The sequence below is a fragment of the Pogona vitticeps genome, chromosome 4 (assembly GCF_051106095.1).
Source record: "Pogona vitticeps strain Pit_001003342236 chromosome 4, PviZW2.1, whole genome shotgun sequence".
NCBI lineage: Eukaryota > Metazoa > Chordata > Lepidosauria > Squamata > Agamidae > Pogona > Pogona vitticeps.
The window spans coordinates 116,238,377-116,259,934 of NC_135786.1; the positions used below are offsets into that span (position 1 = coordinate 116,238,377).

The window sequence follows — 21,558 nt, forward strand, 5'->3', positions numbered from 1 at the left end:
CTCACTGGTAGTGTTGCTGAGCCAGGTACAGTATCTCGCATCTTCTAGTTGTGTGCTTTCTTTCTTTTTCCTAGATGCAGTACAGTACTTTGCATTCATGCGTCATGAATTTCACTCTGTTGTTTTCAGTCCAGTGCTTCAACCTATCCAGATCATTTTGAATTTTGTTTCTGTCCTCCAGGGTGTTAGCTATTCCACCAGGTTTTGTGTCATCCACAGATTTGATTAGCATTCCCTGTACCCCCTGATCCAGGTCATTAATAACATGTTGAAAAGCACCGGGGTCAGGACTGAGCCCTGGATACCCCACTTGTTACTTCCATCCAGTTTGAAAAGGAGCCATTCATAATCACCCCCTGAGTATGATTCTGTAGCCAATTGTGTATCCATCTGACACTTGATCTTTCCAGCCCACACCTGATTAGCTTGCTAATCAGAATATCATGGGGCACTTTATCAAAAGCTTTGCTTAAGTCAAGATATACTACGTCTACAGTATTCCCTTTGTCTATCAGGGAGGTTAGCCAATCAAAAAATGAGATCAGATTAGTCTGGCAGGACTTGTTCTTGACAAATCCATGTTGGCATTGTTTTCTAGGTGTTTGCATAACAACTGCTTCATAATCTGTTTCAGAATTTTCGCTGGGATTGATGTCAGGCTGACTGGTCTGTAGTTCCCGAGTTCCTCCTTTTGACCTTTTTAAAGATATGGACAGCATTAGCACTCCTCCAATCTTCAGGCATTCAAGAAAATAATGGTTAGAGGTTCTGAGAATTCATCAGCCAGTTCCTTAAATATTCTTGGATGCATTTCATCTGGCCCTGGAGATTTGAACTTGTTCAAGGTAGTAAGGTGTTCCTTGAAAAAATTGTTTATCAATCTCCAGCTGCAGTTTTGTCCCCTCCACTTGCACTTCACGATTGTCTGGAGGGTCATGGTCTATCCTTCCAGAAAAGACTGGACTAAAATAGGAACTGAGCATTTCTGCCTTTTCTTTGTCTTCTTTTATCATTTCCCCATCTGCTATCATATAACCCCTCTGTCTTCTTTTTTCAAGGCCAAACATGCCCAGTTCTTTCAGTCTTTCCTCATAGGGTTTGGTTTGCAGCCCCCTGATCAGCCCCCTTGTTGCCCTCCTCTGAACCTGTTCAAATTTGTTGGTATCCTTCTTGAGGTGTGGTGTCCAGAACTGAACACAGTACTAAAGATGAGGCCTAATCAGTACCAAACAGAGGGGAACTAGTACTTTGCAGGATTTGGAGACTATACTTCTATTAATGCAGCCTAAAATAGCATTTGCCTTTTTTGTAGCCACATCACACTTATTTATTTATTTATTTATTTATTTATTTATTTATTTATTTATTTATTTATTTATTTATTTATTTATTTATTTATTTATTTATTTATTTATTTATTTATTGGACTTATATACCGCCCCATAGCGCTACAAGCACTCTCCGGGCGGTTTACAATTTAATTATGCAGGCTACACATTGTCCCCCCCCCCCCCAGCGAGCTGGGTTCTCATTTTACCGACCTCGGAAGGATAGAAGGCTGAGTCAACCTTGAGCCGGCTACCTGGGATTTGAACCCCAGGTCGTGAGCACAGTTTTAGCTGCAGTACAGCATTTTAACCACTGCGCCACGAGGCACTTGTTGGCTCATATTCAGCTTGTGATCTACAATGACTCCAAGATCCTTCTCATTCGTAGTATTGCTGAGACAGGTATCCCCCATCTTATAACTGTGTATAAAGGTAAAGGTAAAGGTTCCCCTTGACAATTTGCCCAGTCGTGTCCAGCCCCCTGATCAGCTGGGACAAGCGACGGGGGCTACGACTGCAGCTCTTCTGACCTTGCAGCACAGAAGCTTCAGCGGTTTAACCCACAGCGCCACCATGCCACCATTCGTAGTATTGCTGAGCTAGGTATTCCCCCATCTTATAACTGTGTATAACTTTTTCCTAATGCAGTACTTTGCCTTCGTGCCTGTTGAATTTTATTCTTCTGTTTTTAGCCCAGTGCTCAAGCCTATCTAGATCATTTTGAATTTTGTTTTTCTTACAAGGTGATGGTTATTCCATGACTTATCATTCAAAAAAAGAAAGAAAAAAAAGAAAAGAAGTCTATTATCTCAGACACTCAACCTAAGAAGGGTAAAACAAACAAATAAAAGGTTAGAGATAATCAAACCCTAGCCCCTGAAAGAAAGGAAGGAAGGAAATGAAACATAGAACAAAATCTTAATTTCTCTTGCTTGTTTGTGTAAAACTTGACTTTTCTAACCTACCACCTCCATTAGAAAGAAACAGAAGTAAAATTGGTTATGAAAATAACTGTTGGATAGCAAATAACTGTTTGATATTCATGCACACAGTGAGAACATGTAATTGAATGACAGTGAGTGGCTGAGAGACAGCATGTGACATTTCTTGCTAGTGCACAGATAGTCTGAAGCCATGGGAAGAGAGAGTCAGAGTTGGCCAGTGTCAATGTGAGTGAGTGAGTGATTGCGTGTGATTGTGTGTTTCTGTGATTGTGTGTCTTCTTTAATTTCTGCTAACAAAATGGTTAGGTTACTTTTTGCTAAAGTGACTTTTAAATATTATCACAGTGAATTTTGTAACCATACATTTTGGCTGAGCCTCAGAATGGATCACTGACTGAATTTGAGACATAAAAGAACTGATGATGTTGATAAAAGTGCGTTCTCTTCAAAACAAAATGAAGCTTCTTCCAGTCATCTTAAAAAGTGTTGCCATTATATCAAGGAATATCTGTTGATTGGCTTGATGTGTGCAGATCCCAAAGAAGAGCAACTACCACATTGTGTGTTGTGTTACGAGATATTGTCCAATAAGGCCATGCAACTGTAAAAATTCTCAATACTAAACATAAAAACATGCCACAAAGATCATTGATTTTTTCAAAAGGAGTGTGAGCTTCAGGAAAGTAAGAAAATGGTTAAAATAAAACCTCAACTGGTTGTAGCAATGAAAATGCAGCAAGGGTCTCATTTGAAGTTTCTCAACTAATAGAAAAACCAAAAACAAAATACTGTACAAAGAACTGCACACAGTAGCTGAAGAACTTATATTACCTGCTGCAAGAATCATGGTTTCTATATTGATCAATGCGAAAGCTGCCAAGGACCTTTCCTTAATACTTTTGTCAAATGACACAGTTAAGAAGTTATATTTTATTAACAAATATCAAGGAACAATTATTAGAAAGAACTTGCATGTCCCCCTACTTTGCATTGCAATTGGACAAAAACACAGGCATACAGTAACAAAGCAATTTTACTGTGCTATGATAGATATGAGCGTGAGAGAAATGTTTTCAAAGATGTATGGTTAATCTCTTCATTGGTGCACACTACAACTGAAGAAGTATTTAATAGCTTAAATGAGTTTATTTGTTTATTTGACTTGTATGCCGCCCGGACTCTGCAAGAGTCTGAGAGTTTGTAACATTTCATGACATGGATTGGTTGAAATGTGTTGGAATTAGCACAAATGGAGCATGAGCAGTGTCTGGAAAGTTTAATGGACTTATAGCACAGATTAAGGAAATCATACCATCAGTGACTTGGTACCATTGCTGCATATCCAGGGAAACTCTAGTTGCTAAGAAGACCAGAAAAACTAAAGCAGACGTTAAATGAATCAGTCAAAAGTTTTAACCAAACCCTAAGTATCCGTTAAATATTGGCACATTGTGTATGCTATTCCTAATATTGCCATTTTTGTAGCTCTGATGATGTTAGTTTTTAGATCTGCAACTACTTATAATACTGTGTGAAATTTCTTGATATTGTTCCCAAAGCCCTGATGACTACGAGGATCACTGAAGTGTGTTTCATCCTCAAGTGAGATGTTTCGATTACCAGATCACTGTATTTTGCTAGCTTTTCCAGTTCTTTATTTTCAACTCTGGCATTCCTTAGAATTGCAATGGCAATGATCCAGACATTTCTTTGTTCTATTACTGCTTTGTCTGGTGTGTTATGTTCAAGGTCTCTATCAGTTTGGATCCAGAAATCCCACAAATGACTTCATCATTTTCTGACACCTTCTCTACTTTGTGTTTTTGGATGCTGGCAAGTTATATTTTTCGCAAAATGACCAATGCACTAATTTTGCCATTCTATCCTGTCTAATTTTGTAAACTGTGCAATCCTTGGACATTCACAGATGAAATGTGACACAGACTTAAATTGAGGGAGATCTTCTCATGGAAGAAGACATTAAAAACACACTACTTACTTAGACTGTGCACCCTGCTCAGTACTATTGACAGTGCCATGCTGCTTTTCCTGGGACAAGACTACCATATTCTGCCTCATTTTTGTGACTATTGATGCAGGGAGAAAAACCTATTGATCCATTCAGAGTAATTTATTTGTTTGTTTGTTTGCTTGCTTGCTTGTTTGTTTAAAATATTTTGAAATTAAAGACAATATTTTCCCACACTGACAAACTGGATTGAAAGTATTTTAGAAGTTATCTCACCCTTTTCCCCCTACTAGCAAATTGAGAGATGAAATTATTTTATTTATTTATTTAAAATATATTTATCGCGCCTTTCTTCTTAGGAAGGACCTAAGGCACCTTACATCATTAAAATACTGTATTTAAAGACAACAAGTATACAAATACTAAAAAGGGTCAAACAGATATAATGCAACAAAAACAGTACCAAAACACATTCAAAACACATGTCCCCTGTGAAGATAGCAGGACTGAGAAAAGGACTCTTCTGATGATCTTAATACTCGAGCAGACTCATAAAAGGAGAAGAGATCCTTGAAATAGCAAGGATCCCCCCAAAAGTCTTAGAGGTGAGCATAGATCTAAATGTATGCAGCATGAAGGCATATGTGGCATATAAGCCCTGTGGTTGTGCAAAAGAAACAGAATCCAGACTAACAGCACTGCTGGCTACTGAAATTAGAACTGTTTAGGCATTCACAGAATTGGATAGGTTGTCTCTCTGAACCCTGCTTAAAATCCCCCAAATTGATATTTTGCACAATTTCAGGGTTTCATGTACTGTAGGTCATGGCAGGTGTTGGGGAAGAAAATGTAAGTCTCGATCCCACCAACTCTGTCGTACAACTCTGGTCCTGGAACCTGTGTGACCCCCCACATGCTCCATGCAACACTGGGATGCTGTAAAATATAGGGTTATGGTGAAGCTGAGCCATCGTGAAGACTGTAGTACCTCCCAGAAATTCAAGCAGCTTCCTCATGACCCCTTATTTCTAGTGGCACTACCTGCCACTAGATTACACATTTACCACTACATCACACTGGCTCATCCACCACTGGCACAATGGGGTGGTTGTTCCATGCTGTCAAGTCGCACCCAACGTATGGCAACCCTATGAATGAGTGATCTCCAAAATGTCCTGTCCTCAGTAGCCCTGCTCCGCTCTTGCAAATGTGAACCTGTGGCTTCTTTTAGGGATTCAATCTAATACAGTATTTGCTCTTCCACATTTCTTGCTGTCTTTAACCTTTCCCAGCATTATTGGTTTTTTTCCCCAAAGAATCCTGCCTTCTCATGAAGTGTCCAAAGTAGGACAGCCTCAGTGTCTACTTCTTTCCAATAACAGCAAAAGGTTTTGTGGCACCTGAAGTAAATGCTATTTGGTATAATCTTTTGTAGACCATGCTGTTTTAGATGCAAGTGGGCAACAATCCACAAAAGCTTCTACTAAATAAAATAAAACTTGTAAAGGATTGTCTTTAATACAACAGAGAACAAATTAACATAACTATCCCTTTGGAAATTTATTTTCAAGAAGCAGTCCAGCCCCATATTAAATTTTATATGCCAAAACGCCCCCCCCCCAATGGACACAACTTGCAACCAGCAACTGTATGAAATGTTTCCAGTTGCAGGATAGAATAAACTATGCATACATCTTCAGAGAGAAACCAGTTCTAAATCAATTTAAATATACACTTGCCTACTTCATATGTTCTGGGAGAACTGGAATCACTGCAATTCACATTAAAAAGACCATTGATGTAGGGATATGAAGCTCCTTGCTTCTCACTTTGTCCAAAAAGCAGAGAAAAACTATCTATTTTTCTTTTCTCCCCTGAGATTCTCCCACATACAGATCACTCAGGAATGAAATCTCACAGGAGAGCTTGTGACGTGCCCCTTGCGTGTTCCCAGATTATTTCACTAGCCTGAAGCCCACGACACATTCTCTCCTTTAACGCTGCCACCAGTTGATCTCTGTCAACAATGTTCAGTTAGAAAGACTGGGGTCCATGCTGAGTGTAAAGTTTAACAAAAACAGGTTTATTGGATGCAGTTCACTTAAACAGGTTCTTCAAAGACTGAAAGTATTCAGTAGTTTAGTAATAATTTGTTTCACTCTTAACTCTATAAGTTCCACTCTACCACTCCCCCAGGCTGTCCTCTCACTTCAGACTCTATCAAGGATAATTACCAGGCCTGAGCACAACAAGGTGTATTAATGAGCAGCCATGATGAACAGGTGTGTAGTAATGCTGAGTCATGATGACTCATGAGTGCTGACTCATACATGATGCAATGTCTAATGTGATTGGCCATAGGCAGATGTGCATAAGTATATATGTGTGAACCTGTACAGTAGATGCATCTTCCTGCTCTGCGATGAATGCTACCTGTTATGCTGCCAGACTGAACTTCTGTATATATCCTGTAAATACACGATTGGTGTTGGGAGAAGCTGCCTGCGTGTGTGCGATTTATTTGAACTTCCTGGACTGGATATTACTCTGCTGATTCTACTGGATTTCCGCAATTTTGCGCTAACAGACTCTCCTCTCTGACTCACTCCCGCACAAAATTCCTTCTCTCTGTCTCACCCCTCCCTTCTAGTTTATTTGGTGCCGCCTCCAACAGCTGGAGGTTTTCCACCAACAGCTCCCATTGGTACATGTAAATAACCTCATACATGAGCCAAAGCAGGGTGATCGCTACAAAGCTCACTAACCACAAAGAAATATCTGAGAGTATTTCTGAAAATGTGCAGAAATTGAAAATACCTATCTGGTGGAGAAAGGACCAAATCCTGTCAGTTGTCAAACTGACAGTTCCTGTGTAGAGTCCGACAATTATCCAGTACCACATTTTACATGCTGCAAACTACAGGCCCCGCTGCTCAATGCCAAAAATACTACAAAACCTAATGAAATAATCCCCTAGATATGTATATGTCTAGATCCAAGCTGACATGCCACAAGAGCCTTAACTTTCTGCCTATTACCTAAAATATTGAAACTAGACATCCCGGAAAGCCCATATTATCAACTTTTGATGCCATCGCTATTGGAGATGGATATATGGGTTAGATATTCAAACCATATGTCACCAGTGCATTATATAAAAGACACCGCTGATTCCCGAGAAAACTATAATCCATTCAAAACTTCCCAGATGACACCATCCTAGCCACCACAGATGTTGAGACATGTTATACTAACATCCCATAAAATGGCAGTTATGTCTGGTTAAGTATATCTGACTATGACATCCTCTGCCAGCACCACCCATGATTCATAGAATCATGGAATAATTGCGTTGGAGGGGGCCTATGTGGCTATCAAGTCCAACCCTCTGCTCCATGCAGGAATTCAAATCAAAGTTGATGGTTGTCCAATTTTCTCTCAAATGATCTCTCACCACCTCCCGAGGCAACTGGTTCCATTGTTGTACTGCACTAACAGTTAAGAGTTTTTCCACGGATATTCAGCCTACAGCTGGCTTCCTGTAGCTTGAGCCCATTATTGCCTGTCCTGCGCTCTGGGATGATCATGAACAGATCCTGCCCCTCCTCTGTATGACAGCCTTTCAAGTATTTGAAAAGTGCTATCATGTCACCCCCCCCCCCAGTCTTCTTTTCTTGAGGCTGAACATGCCCAGTTCTTTCAGTCTTTCCTCATAGGGCTCAGTTTCCAGGCCCCTGATCATCCTTGTTACTCTGCTCCAGTTTTTTTTTTTTTTTTTTTTGCATCCTTCTTAAATTGTGGTGTGCAGAACTGGACACAGTACTAGATTAAGCCTAACAAGTGCTGAAAAAAGCAAAGCAAAAGCAAAGCAAAGCATGCTGCTTATATACTGCCCCATAGTGCTTCTGGATGGTTTACAAGTTAATTATGCAGGCTACACATTGCCCCCCCCAGCAAGCTCGGTACTCATTTTACCGACCTCGGAAGGATAGAAGGCTGAGTCAACCTTGAGCCGGCTATCTGGGATTGAACCCCAGGTCGTGAGCACAGTTTTGGCTGCAGTACAGCGGTTTAACCACTGCGCCACGAGGGGACCTAGTATCTCATGGACTTTGGAGGCTCAGCTTCTGAATGCATCTTAAAACAGCATTTGCTTTTTTTTTTTTTGCAGCCAGATCACACTGTTGTTTTGTATTCAGCTTTTGATCTACAATAATTCTAAGATCCTTCTAATTCGTAGTATTACTGAGCCAAGTATCGCCCATCTTGTAATGTGCGTTTGGTTTTTCCCCACTGGATGTACAACTTTGCACATCCCTGTTAAATTTCATCCCAGTGCTCAACCTATCAAGATCTTTTTTAATTTTGTTCCTTTCTTCCAAGGTATTAGCTATTCCACCCCATTATGTGTTATTGCAAATTTGATAAGTATTCCTTCCATGCAGTCTCTCATCCAAATCATTAAGAAAAATGTTGAAGAGCCCTGGTCTCAGGACAGATCCTTGTTGTACCCCACTTGTTACCTTCTCTTAGTTCGGGAAGGAGCCACTGATAAGCACCCTCTGACTGCAGTTTCGTAACCAACAATGTATCCACCTTGACAGTTGTTCTGTCCAGTCCACACTTGGTTAGCTTGCTAATCAGAATATCATGCTCCAGTTTTTCAAAGGCCTTGCTAAGGTCAAGATGTATTACATCTACAGCATTGCCATTGTCTACCAGTGGTTACCAAGTAAAAAATGAAAAAAGATTAGTCTTGCAGGATTTGTTCTTGACAAATCCATGTTGGTTTCTAGCGATTACTGCATTGTTTTGAAGAGTGACTGCTTCATAATCTGCTCCAGCATTTTCCCTGGGATTTATGTCAGTCTGACTGGTCTGTAGTTCCCTGGTTCCTCTTTTTTACCCTTTTTGAAGATTGGGACAATGTTAGTTCTCCTCCCATCATCTGGTACTTCACCCATCCTCCAGGGTCTCTAGAAATAATAGACAGCGATTCTGCAATTTTTTCAACAAACAGACAGACAGGACATGTCACTGGTATTTGTACCCCTGGGAATATGAATATGAATTATAGCACCAGAGGCCCATTCCCTGCCCCCAGAACTGGCTGGTCCACTCACAGTTCACTGCATGGCAGTCGGCTGCATTGTCATCATCATGTTCTTCCCTGCCTCCCTGCACAGCTGGGACTCTGCAGCACCTATGGTGCCATAATTCATATTTGTATTCCCAGGGATTTGAATACAAATAGCCTGTGTCTAGTCACTGGTAGAATGACTCTATTATCTCCTATTGTTCTTGTTCCAGTGCCTGATGCTCAGAAGTACGTGTTTCAAAACATGCTTCCTCTACAGCTAATAATGGCACGTCTATCTGCTATCATCAGTTTGCTCTGCCCCTTGCCGTAGACTGCCAGCAATGATATTTCTGTGTAAATAAAGGCTAAACTTTGCAGTGCACCTGCTGGAATGTCTTGCTACAGTGGAGACCTCAAAGAGGTCCAAGACTGATCTGTCCTGAGTATTCTTCAAGGTTAAAATTGTGTTGAAATTCTGAAAGGCTTTTAACAGTATTTTCCTTATCTAAGCCATAGAGTGGCATGTATTTGCACTGGCAGCTAAGAAGCTGAGATCTTGATTTGTCAAGGATCACAATGCCACATAAATGCTGAATACATCATATGTCATGATAATATTTAGACCGGGTTTTATTGGTTTTATGGCAATTACCTGTTTTAATTGGATTTTATATATTACAGTGGTCTGTACATTATAAAGGCCTATGGCCAGAAACAATAAAGTGTGTGTGTGTGTGTGTGTGTGTGTGTGTGTGTGTGTGTGTGTGTGTGTGTGTGTGTGTGTGTGTGTGTGAGACAGATGGACAGATGGGAGGGAAAATAAAAAAGATAGAAGGAATTGGGAAAGAAAGGAGGAAAGAAAAAACATAGGAAGCGAAAGGATACAGGAGCAGGAAAGCAGAACATGGAGAATGAAGCTGTGGGACATGCAGGAGAAGGGTAGAAGGGATGGTCCCTTACCATTGTCACTGTCTAGGTCAGCGGCCCTTGCTCAGTCTCTCATCCACTTGCAACACATTATCAGTGGTGCCTGTCTCCAGCAGGCAGATACCTCTACAGAAGGGAAGCCCCTCAGTGACAGCAGCACTGGCTGGAGATACCAGAGCTGGCAGGGAGCAAGGGGGGCACTTCCTCTGGCCATCTGCATGCCAAAAAGAATGCATGCCCTACCACTGGGCCTGAAAGGTGTGTTACAGCTCTTAAAGGGGAAGGATGGCTCTATCTAACACAAGCAGACACAGTCTCTTTGCCCCCCCCCCCAATATCTACATGCTTGTGTGGACAGGGCCCTTTGATGAACATTTGTTCACAAGCTGGCTTTAGACATTGTAGCACCTGGTGAAGAGTTATACGTTGTGGATATCCTGCATCTGTGTTCAGCCATAAAACTGTTTATATATTATATGTTGGGCTGAAGTTACTTGGGAAAAATCCCCACTAATTGTACAATAAAAGGCTCCATTGTGTAACCTGTAAAAACTATGAAAACTCTGCAACATTATATGATTTTCCTTATGCTGTAATTTCTAAAATTGTTTTTAGGTGAGCAAACTGAAATGTAAAGTGCAGTAAATTCTGTTCAATATTGTGATGTTGAATATAATTTGGTCTGTTCAAAGCAGAGTTCTGTGTTTCAGGTTTGAAAAACAATTTGTTCCCGATGGCCATTTTCTGAGGGCAATGTTAGCTACAAATGCAGCTATACAGTGTGCTATTTCTCTTGAAGACTAAGACTTTCATCATAATGTATAAACCACAGCTCAGCCCCTGGATTGGAAGTGGTGGTGTAGAATACAGGGAATATGTTGTCTAGTGTCAGCTTTTCCTTTGAAAATTAAGGTTTCAGATTAATATATGGTATGCTTATTCAGAACATTACTCACAGTTTCAAATATGTATCCCTCCCTCCCATTATTAAAAGAAAGTTAAAAGCAAGAAAACCTAAGCAATGATCAGTCCCCTCCCCCCTAGCATGGTAGTCTAATATTTGAAGTGAATTTTTTTGGGGTAGAAATAGATATATCTGTGTAGAAATAGACATCTCATAAGTTGAATGTTGGAAATCATGCACTGAGACTGTACGCTGGCTTCTGAGATTTCATCACCCACTTTACCCACAGAGGATGGCCGTTTGTCCCACTTTATAGAGGATAGAGCTGATCCCAATATAGAGGTAAATAACTATCACAAAGAATAAGAGTCTTGAATTTGAGCATCAGCAGTTATTGCCTTGACAGCAGATTGAGCAGGCACATTGCTCACTTGCTCACAACCTTTCCTAGTGTGGTAAGATGCATTATTGAATTTTCATTCATTGTAAGTAATTTGAAATTTTCATCTATAGATGCAAATTGGCACAAGCAAATTTCATTCCAAATACTCCCTCTTTAGGGGTTCTGTATAATTAGCTGCTCTACTCACACAAGTTATACAAACTGACTTAAAAAAATTAAGCTGAGCTTCTTGGGAAACTATGTTTTGGTACCAACAATACCACAGTTTGTGGCTTTTAAATTTTCTCATAGAACTGAAGCCCACACACAGACATGTGTGTACAAGTCCACACATGCAGCTTTGCATCTGTAGAGGTTTTGCCAGGAGTTTGTCACTGAATCATCAGAGTCTGTCTGGTGAGAATCTCCGCCACAGCCAACTTTTCTGGTTAACCTAATGATAGATGGACGGACTAACTATGTATAGCTTTCAAGTCACCTCTTTCAAAATTGGCATCATAAACAGGAGGAGAAGAGGGGAAAGAAATTTGTAGCCACAGCCTCTTTCATTGATGTGAAATCGTTTCTCCTGTCTTGGTATCCTAGGAAACAGAACTCTTGTTATCAAAGGAGCCAAGTTTTATCCAACTGTATACTTGGGAGAAGAAAAATAAGAAGAAATAAAGGTGGTTAATTGCCTGACAAAGAGAGACATAGCCAAGAGCTGTACTAGCCTGTAATTAGGTGAATTAGTAGAACAATGACCCAATTTTCTCTGGTTTCTGGACGGCTGCACAAAATTCAGGAAGTTGTTCCCAATCTCTGCCTATCTCTGCCACTGACTCTGTGAGCGCTCATTTCTTCTTTGGCATCTGGCAAAGTACCCTGTTGGTTGGCAGAGTGTTTCCAAATGACAGGGATACACCAGGAGGCCTGAGGTAGCGATGGAAATAAATTGGGGGAGGGGTGTACATTCTTTTCACAGCAAGATTTCTCTACACAAGATTCTTTTTTTTTTTTTTTTTTTTTTTTTTTTTTGAAAAATAATGTAGGAAAGATTGTGGGATTTCTCAGACATTTTATGGCCTTTTATTCCTGGAAGAAATGATTAAGCTGCACAGAATTGTTACAATTCCTGCACAGAATGGCATCTTTCCTGCACAGAATGTGTTGGAAGGAGCATTCACCTGTGCAGAAAATGGCAGTTTTCTGTGCAGGATGAAAAAAAAAAAGGGGGAGGGAGGCAGGGTCTCTTTATTGTAGGAAGTGGGGACATTACAGTGATCCAGAAAGATGGTTCACCAAAGAGTTTTGCCATGGCAAGACTCAGAAAATCACTACTAGTGAGAAATGGTGTGAATACTCTTCTCATCCTTAGTCTGTGGCAGAGACAGTTGCTGCCTTCTTCTATCTGCAGCTCTTTTAAGCCACTTTGGAGCTGGTGACTGTCATTCAAAGCTCTGTGAAATCAGATTTAGACTACCGTATGCATTGGTGTGGGACTACTTTTAGATACTGTTCAGAAGAATATGCAAGGTATGTGGTCTTGCTCTTGAAGTGGAACCGCCTCCCCCCTCCTCTGCTAGAGCATATTGTACCAAGGATCTGTCACATGTAAGTAGTTCTATGTTCTCTTGTATGAACAGTTCAGGATGCCTGAGTCCTCTTGATAGCCACAAGCATTTGGTACATACCTTTAAAGATGAAATGTAGAAAATATTGAAACTCCTCTGCACCCATTTTCCATACTCTTATATCTGCTTTCATGTCATCTCCTGCCCCCTGTTTGCTTTTTATTCTAAGCCTTTTCCTCACAAATATGCTAAGAAGCTTCCCAGAGGCCCCTTGCTCACTTCCCATCCTCCCTGAGCTTCAGTTATGTGACCTGTTTCTCACATTTTTTCCCCCTTGGGTTCACAAGTCTCCCCTACCCACCCCATTACCATCAAGATCCTTTGTCCAAATGTTGGCTTTTTCTTTCCTGCTTCTAGTATGAGGGTATTCCTTCTGTCATTGCACTGGAATTCTGTTGCACTTACAATATTACTCATTCTTCCAAGATCTAGGGAACAAGTACACAAGAAACTAGTCATAGAGGATGAAGTTAAGATAGCAGCACTTGTATATTATAGTCAAACAATGTAGTATCTGAGAAGCAAAGAGACAGACAAAAAAAATCTTTTATATATATTGCTAGCGGGATGCTAGTATCAAAAGTGCAAATCCAAGGATGTGACTCTGATTTCAGAGGATACTGTTTTCAAGAGCTGACATGACAGACATTATGTATGTATATTTATGGAAGGCAGGGGTCAGGAGACTCCCAAGAAGAGAAAGAGAAATCTCATGCTGCTGATCCTGGTAAATGCATTATGCAAATCAGTGACTGAAGTCTTCCTGAGGGCAGTTGCTTCTCTGTTCTTCCATTTAGTACAGTGTAGGGAGGGGAAGCATGTCGATCAAGTAGGGGAGTGCCCTTGATGATCCACCTGTGATATAGGGACTGACACACTGGATCCAGTTCACTGAAGGAGAAAACTAGCGCAGATGGCAAACACTACATCTCCCAGTCACCTTTTTGCTAAATTCTCTGGAGTGATCTCTGCCACTTGTTTATTAGATTATGATACCAATTGTTTTATAATTCCCCCCCCCCTCGGTTTGAAGAATACTACTCTTGAGTGGTTGTCACTTATTACGTAGGGAAGGACTCCTGCCTTCACAGGGCGTCTCTGTGTCGGATTGATTGTGCCTTGGGAGGAAATTAAATTGATAATTTAAAAGGAAAAGTAATAATTTTGAAGACCAACATCTTGATGAGTTTAAGAGTCTGGGATACAGCTCTAAGGGATGGTAAGCAGACTGGCATATCCAGGTATTGGTTGGATGGTGGAAGGGAACCTTTAGTGACTTTCTGTTGTAAATGAGTATGATTGGTCAGTAGACCTGGGTGAGTTAAAGTCAGCACTTTTCAGCACCAGTGTCCTTCAGTGTCTCATTGCAGAACTACAGCCACATATCAGATTATGGACAGTATCTTTTCTTGTGTTGTTTTCTTACTAGTATTGTAAGTTGCTTCCTGTTGATGATTTTTGTGTTGAGGGTCAGAAGGAAGCCACTGTGGTGCTTCCTGGAAGTTGTAGTTCTTTGAGAGGTAGGCCTCTATAAATCATTACCAGAATGTTCTCATTTTTATTACATAAATACAGTAAATTACTTTTCTGGTTAAATCATTCTTGTTCATTAACATCTGCAGTAGTCAGAAAATAACCCATATTTTCTGGAGGTTTAAAGCACAATCATGGGACTCTGAAGTAAGGAACAATATTTTCAAGGGAGCTTACTCCCTAATAAGTTTATTTTAGGATTGCAGTAATCTTTCTTTTTCAGGAAGTTTATTTTAGGATTACATTCTTTTCTTGCGAAGATTTTGAGTTGACTGCATCATATCTGCTTACTTTTACATATTTGTATTATCTCGTATAATTGTAGAGTCTTAAACATTTTTTCCATCCATAGGCTTTCTCTTAACATATGATTTTGGGGGGAAAAACCCTTTCTAAATATAATGCTACATATTTTTCCAACCAGCATTCAATGTCTGTGCAGGTGTTACCAACACCATGTGTTTAAGAATCCTATTTTCCTGAGGGGACCACTTAATGCAAAACGGGCCCTTTTTCACCATTGGGGTCAAATTTTGCTTTGAGAAATGTTTCAAGAGCTGCATAATAGCAGTGGTTGGGGCTGAATGTACAAGATAGATGAGGCCAAATATAATAATTACATATGTGGGCTTTTTCCCCAATAAGCATTAAAAATATCATTCAATTCAATCCATGGCTGTTCAGGAGTAAGCAACAGTACTCAGATATATTTGTCACAGAGCTATAACCAGGCATAAGACTGGCAGGCCAGTTTCCTGGTATTTACACACCAAGCCTCACCAATTGTAAGTAACTCCGGACCAGTCCACACATACTATCTGCCAGTTGCATGAGCAAATATTGCACATCCTTGTCCCCCCCCCCCTTTGCCTGAAGAAAGTCCTGGTCACACTCACAGTTTGTGCCCCTCATCGCTTCCAGTCCAGGCCCGTAGTTCTCTCGTGTTGAACCATAGCCTGGGAAAGTTATTTGTTGGATGCTATGATTCCTCTAAGCAGGAATTGCTGATTGGGGGAACCTGGGAATTGCCATGCAAAAGGCACTATAAATTTCCAAGTGCTCGTGCAGAGTGATTGGGTGTACCAATGACTGAGCTCCTGTTATTAATGTAAGGATCAGATTGAGATGGAAAATGTGAGTCCCAGCACCAGTCTGTATCTTTTTAAATTGCTGCTCCGCAAGAGGATGCTAAGTTTAGACTAAGAAATGGCTGTTGACTCACAGTAGAGTGTAAGGTGCACCAGTTCTGGTTGTCAGGTGCCTGGTGAGCAAAACGCCCCCTCCTGCAGGGAGGGGGTGAAGTAGGCTGATGTATAATGCCCAACATCTATCTTTAGTAACTTCCATTTTGTTTTTGTTTATCTCCAGCATTCTTGCCACAGCAGGGACACATTTCAACACCCATGTGGATTTGCGGACTCTGCGGGCGGTGAGAGTACTCAGGCCCTTGAAGCTTGTCTCAGGCATTCCTAGTAAGCATTTGGTTTCTCTCCCCAGATCATCCAGCTTCCTTGCAGTGCAGTATTTGTCTTTACAAGGTGTCATTTTAATATCTGATAGCGTGTTCACAGAACTTTACTACAGCTAGGCAAATTGCTCCCAAATGTTCATGTTTTAAACACATTTTGATGATAAACATGGGTTGATTATGAACAGTTGAACTACAATCCTCTGCCTGCTAGGGAGAAGAGCTTGATGAGTTTGTAAAGCTGCCTGATTTATTTTAACAGCAAGAATCTTTCTGTGGAATAGATGTCCTTGGTGAGCAAGCACTGTATTGTCCTTAGGTAATATACAATGTTGAGATGGAGCAGGCAACTTTCTTTCTTTCTTTGACTGGCTTATGCATCCTTCAGTTTACATTATTGTAGCATGCAGATGCTCACCTTCATAATTGTCAGAGATGGGAAGAGTTCCTATGTTGAGCTGCAAATTCCCAGAATATCCCTTCCAAAATGACTAGGCAAGGGGAATTGTGGGAATTGTAGTCCAAACAAAACAACTTCCCCCGTATCTCCCTGCAGTCTATAGTGCCTTGTTCAGGCTGCAATGGTTTCTTCTCCTTTTTGCCTCCTCCTGTTCCAGGTTTATGACTAAATGCTTGCTAGATTTCTTGTTCTGGATGATTTTCTGATTCACACCATGCAGAGACTCCTCGTTGAGACTCTCCCCCCCCATCCCCAATTTTAGCTTTCTGTTTCATTCTTGTTCTTGTTTTTCATTTTGAGCCCTTTTTCTATGCAGGAAGTTGACAAATTTCTTCACAGCCTACTGCACTTTCCAGGTGAATCCTGGAAAATTAACATTCTGCACAGGAACTGCAACAATCCTGTGCAGTTTGGCCTGACCCTAACCTCCATCCCCAGGGCCTGTCATTAGCAGTCCTGTTTAGTTCTTTGAGACTTCCTTTACTGAATCAATGGAATCTCTTTAACCCTGTTGTCCCCTTTCTTTTCTTTATTCAAGGTTTACAAATTGTACTCAAATCCATCATGAAGGCCATGGTGCCCCTTCTCCAGATAGGCCTCCTCCTCTTTTTTGCTATCCTGATGTTTGCAATTATTGGCCTGGAGTTCTACAGTGGAAAGCTGCACCGGGCTTGCTACATGAACAATTCAGGTAAAAAGCAAAGATTATGTTCTTGCTTTTTCTGACTTCCTTCTTGGATGATCACTGCTTAAGTATGGATCTCTTCAGCCTGTCTTTATATTTATATATAACTCCAAAAAGTTACTTTTTTGGATTGTACGTCCCACAATCCTCCACCTGGTGTGTCCCACTGAGTCCCAAAATATCATCCTACCACTACTGAGGTATGGACGGGTTCAGCAAGTGTTTATATTCATTCTTCTTAACATTGACTTTACAAGCAAAGCCTCAGTGTGTGAGAGATTTTCTGTGTTGCTGGATGGGATAACGAGAATTAATTCAGGTCACAAAATGGACATCCAGAGGTGTTTCTAGGAGGATTACAACTCCTGTTCACCACAAGTGAATTTGTTTGCCATCCTTGAATATCCTTGAACCAGAGCAAGGAAAAGTCACTTTCTCTCAGGATCCTTTAATTCTCAGCATCTTCCAGGGTTTCCAACAGGTTTAGCCCCCCAAATTTAAGTTGACAAACTCTGGTTTGGTTACCTAAAGTAAACTATGGACGCTCCATGTGGCACAGAGCTGCCGCCACGGTAGCACTTTGCCTGCTCTCTCGGAACTGCCGAGCGCAGGCATGTTGCATGGAGGCCGAGGGGAGGGGGAGTCCGGTCGAAGAGCCTTTTATCAGGCTGGCTACCCCTAGCTCGGCCTCTTTAGTGGTGTCGGCAGCTCAGCCCACATGCCCACCCTTGAGAACTAAGCAAAAGCAAAAGCGTGCTGCTTATATACCGCCCCATAGTGCTTCAATCACTCTCTGGGCGGTTTACAATTTAATTATGCAGGCTACACATTGCCCCCCCCAGCAAGCTGGGTACTCATTTTACCGACCTCGGAAGGATAGAAGGCCGAGTCAACCTTGAGCCGGCTACCTGGGATTTTAACCACTGCGCCACGAGAGTAGCTGGTCGCTTCGGGGCCGGATGGGAATTTTTGACTTGCTTCCACAATTGGCACAAGACAGGAAGCTGGTGTGTTTTTGCCCATCCCATTCTTACTTCCTGGTACAATTAGGTAATAATAGAAGGACATGTTGAATAGGTTGCAACTGCAGGTAGTGTGAAAGTAAGGAGTGCAGGTGAGTTCCATTGGGACACCTGAGGAAGGTGACAATTAACCCATCTCCCTGATTGGTGGAAAAGGAGTTATATGAAAGGGGGTGGGTTAAGGGAATCTCCTGGGTGGCAGTATACCTAGGGTCTCGAGGCTTGGTGACTGAAGCAGTGTGGGGGGGGATTCCTGGCTTTGGGCAGATGAGGACGTGCTGGACAGAGGTCACTGTGCTTCGGCAATAGGAACTGACCCCTGATGGCCTGATCCGGTTGAAGTGGAACACCGTAGTCAGAGGAATTTACACTACAGTAGGCCCCCTTGTGGAAGGGGAATTAAAAGTTTAAATAGTTTAAGAAAGTTGTGGCCCTAGTTTTATCCAAGTCCTGTGCCTCGACTCTTTTTGCTGGGCGGGCAATTATCTGTAGCCTGAAATGGTACAGACCATGGACAGGTTGCCACCTTTATGAAGACCACTCCTAAGTCACTGGAAACACTAGACATAATATGGAGAAAAATCATAAAAAGCTACTTGTGTCCTCAAATTCCCATCTTGAAGCTTTGTTCATATCTTCTTAGTCTTCCCCAAGCTGAGAATCAGAATTAAAAAAAAAAAAAAACGCTTATAAAGCAGAATGAAGTTTTAGCAAATTAAACTCTTTATGGAAATGTCTTATGTCTTAATGTCTTAAACTTTGCTGACTTGAAAACGCCCAGAAATACACACTTGCAAGGTTTATTAAATCTAGCTAGCTTTCCCAGTGACAAGATGACTGCAGAGTCACACATTTTATTTTGTCTTGCTTCATTTGGGGGTTGTTGGGGTTTTTAATTTCCGCCCCCCCTTGGTCTTTGGCAGCAAGGTAGGTGGATGTTTGTATGGCAGCACTCATACATCGGGTGCCAACATTATTGTTGTTTCAGGCTGAGAATTTTAAAGGAGGGAAAGATTCTGAGTGCTTGAAACACCATTACACCAGCACCACAGAGGGAAAACCAAATAATGTTGAAAATCAAATCCTTACCAGATGGTCCCTGTGGCTGTTAAATTCTGGGTTGCTGTGGCGAGGGCGGCAGTGAGAACCAATATTTTAAAAGCACACACAAATTCAAAGCATAAATCATACTACTGAATCATCACAGGGTGCGTTTTTGTGCATTTAATTTAAAACTTTCACAGCACACTTGTGTCACACTTCAATCTAACAGAGACAGAACTCAAGGGTCAGGCTACGTAGATTAAGAGTGGGGATAAATGGTCAGCTGTTCACCTAGTAGTTCTTACTGTCTACCACTGAGTTGGAGGGGAAGGACAAATGGACTACAATTGTTTAGACCAGAGTGATTATCATCAAAGGCTCTGGGGGCCATTTCGCACATCCTTCAGTTCAGATACCACAGGAGACTGGCAAGATGAGGTTTCCTAGATTATTTATTTATTTATTTATTTATTTATTTATTTATTTATTTAATTTAATTTATACCCCGCCTATCTGGCCCACCGAACCACTCTAGGCGGCTTCCAAATATAAAATCAAATAATAAAACATAGACAAATACATAATAATCAAACAAGAACAGCAGTAAAGATAAAAAGGAAAAGTAAGAAAAAAATCAAGAGTTGGCTGGAGGGAAGGCCTGAATAAACAGCCATGTTTTTAATTGGGTTTTAAAGGTGCCCAGCGTGGGGGCCGCGCGAATCGCCGGAGGGAGATTGTTCCAGAGGCGAGGAACATAATAATATAATATTATTAAAATATTATAAACTGCCAAGAGTCTGTTTTTGTATCTGAGGAAGTAGGCTATAGTCCACAAACCCTCATGTTATATGAATATGTTACTACTTAATATGCCACTTGGTTGTTTTTGCTGCCACACAGTGACATGGCTGTGTGTCTTGAAATTTGCATTTTCTTTATGATGCCTTTGACTAGAACAGGAAGGACCCTATCCCAAAATTTTAGGGTGAGTTGCCCTGATTAGACTATAAACTGCCTCCAGTGTCACAATATGATGATACTGTGCTTAGGATTAATTTCTTAGAGACCAACACACTTATTTATCATTTTGTGTTTTAGTATATGCGTGCACCTTCCCCCTCCTGTTAACAGTCTATCCTTCTGTGGAACTTCTGGGGCAGGACAGTGTTTTCAAATGCTTAATCTTCAGTTAACTTTTCCTCCATCATTTCTATCCAAGAAATACCTGTTCCAGAAAACCTGGCAGCATTATGTACAGAGTTTGGAAAAGTTGTTTTTTCTGAATTATCAGAATCCACCTGCTTGGCCAATGGCTGCAACTGTCAGCAGTTGCTGCTGTCTCTGACCTTCTGCTTCTTATTAAGGTGGGCATTTGCTACTAGAGGTGGCAGCACATGCATTAGTGGAAGGGGAGTGGAGAGATGAGTCCTTTCTGAACCCCTCATTCTGACATTCTAGACAGAAAGAGGGGGAAGCAATTGGAGCTACAAGGAAGTCATGGTTTGATGATGTCATCTCCTAGATCCATGGGTCTCTGCATCTGACTTACAATGCTTACTGTTACTCTTGGATAGCCATCTGAGGAATCCCATAGTCCTCACTGTGACAATTTAGAGCTTGAACATTTTTGTTTTGAACTTCAGCTCTGTTCATACTGGCTGGGTGATGCTTGAAGTTATAGTCCAATTAAGTAACTTTTCCAAGTTCTTTGAAAATGCATAGTCTAGGAAGTTCTTGCTTCACAGTGACTTCCTACACTTTCACTTCCTTCTAGTGATCCCACCTAGATCTACCCGAATTACTCAGCACAGCCAGGAGGGACGGTTGAGGGGCCTAACGCTGAGAGAGGTCCGGAAAGAAAGAATAAGAAACTGGGCCTTCTCATCAGTGGCCCCTCAACTATGGAACAGCCTTCCAACAGAGATCCGCCTGGCACCCTCGCTAGGTGTTTTTAAGAGCCATCTAAAGACTTGGGTCTTTAGGCAGGCCTTCCCTTCTGTCAATTCTTGAATTCTATCCCTTTGTTTTTTATTATTCCCCATCTTGAACACACCATATTATTGATTTAATTGTTTAATGTTTATGATGTTTTTATTGTATCTTGTATTTTATGATATTTGTAAGCCGCCCCGAGTAGATGCTGTCTTGGGGGGGGGGAAATCTACTAAATAAATAAAT

At 41.2% G+C, this 21,558-nt stretch overlaps 1 protein-coding gene across 1 annotated transcript in view; it reads left to right on the forward strand.

The window, feature by feature from the left end:
• CACNA1E (calcium voltage-gated channel subunit alpha1 E) overlaps positions 1-21,558 on the forward strand; it is a 509,386-nt gene that overhangs the window by 207,611 nt on the left and 280,217 nt on the right. The window contains exons 6-7 of the mRNA XM_072998149.2: positions 16,070-16,173; positions 17,168-17,320. Coding sequence (XP_072854250.2) covers positions 16,070-16,173; positions 17,168-17,320 — 257 coding nt within the window. The remainder of the gene's footprint in view (positions 1-16,069; positions 16,174-17,167; positions 17,321-21,558) is intronic.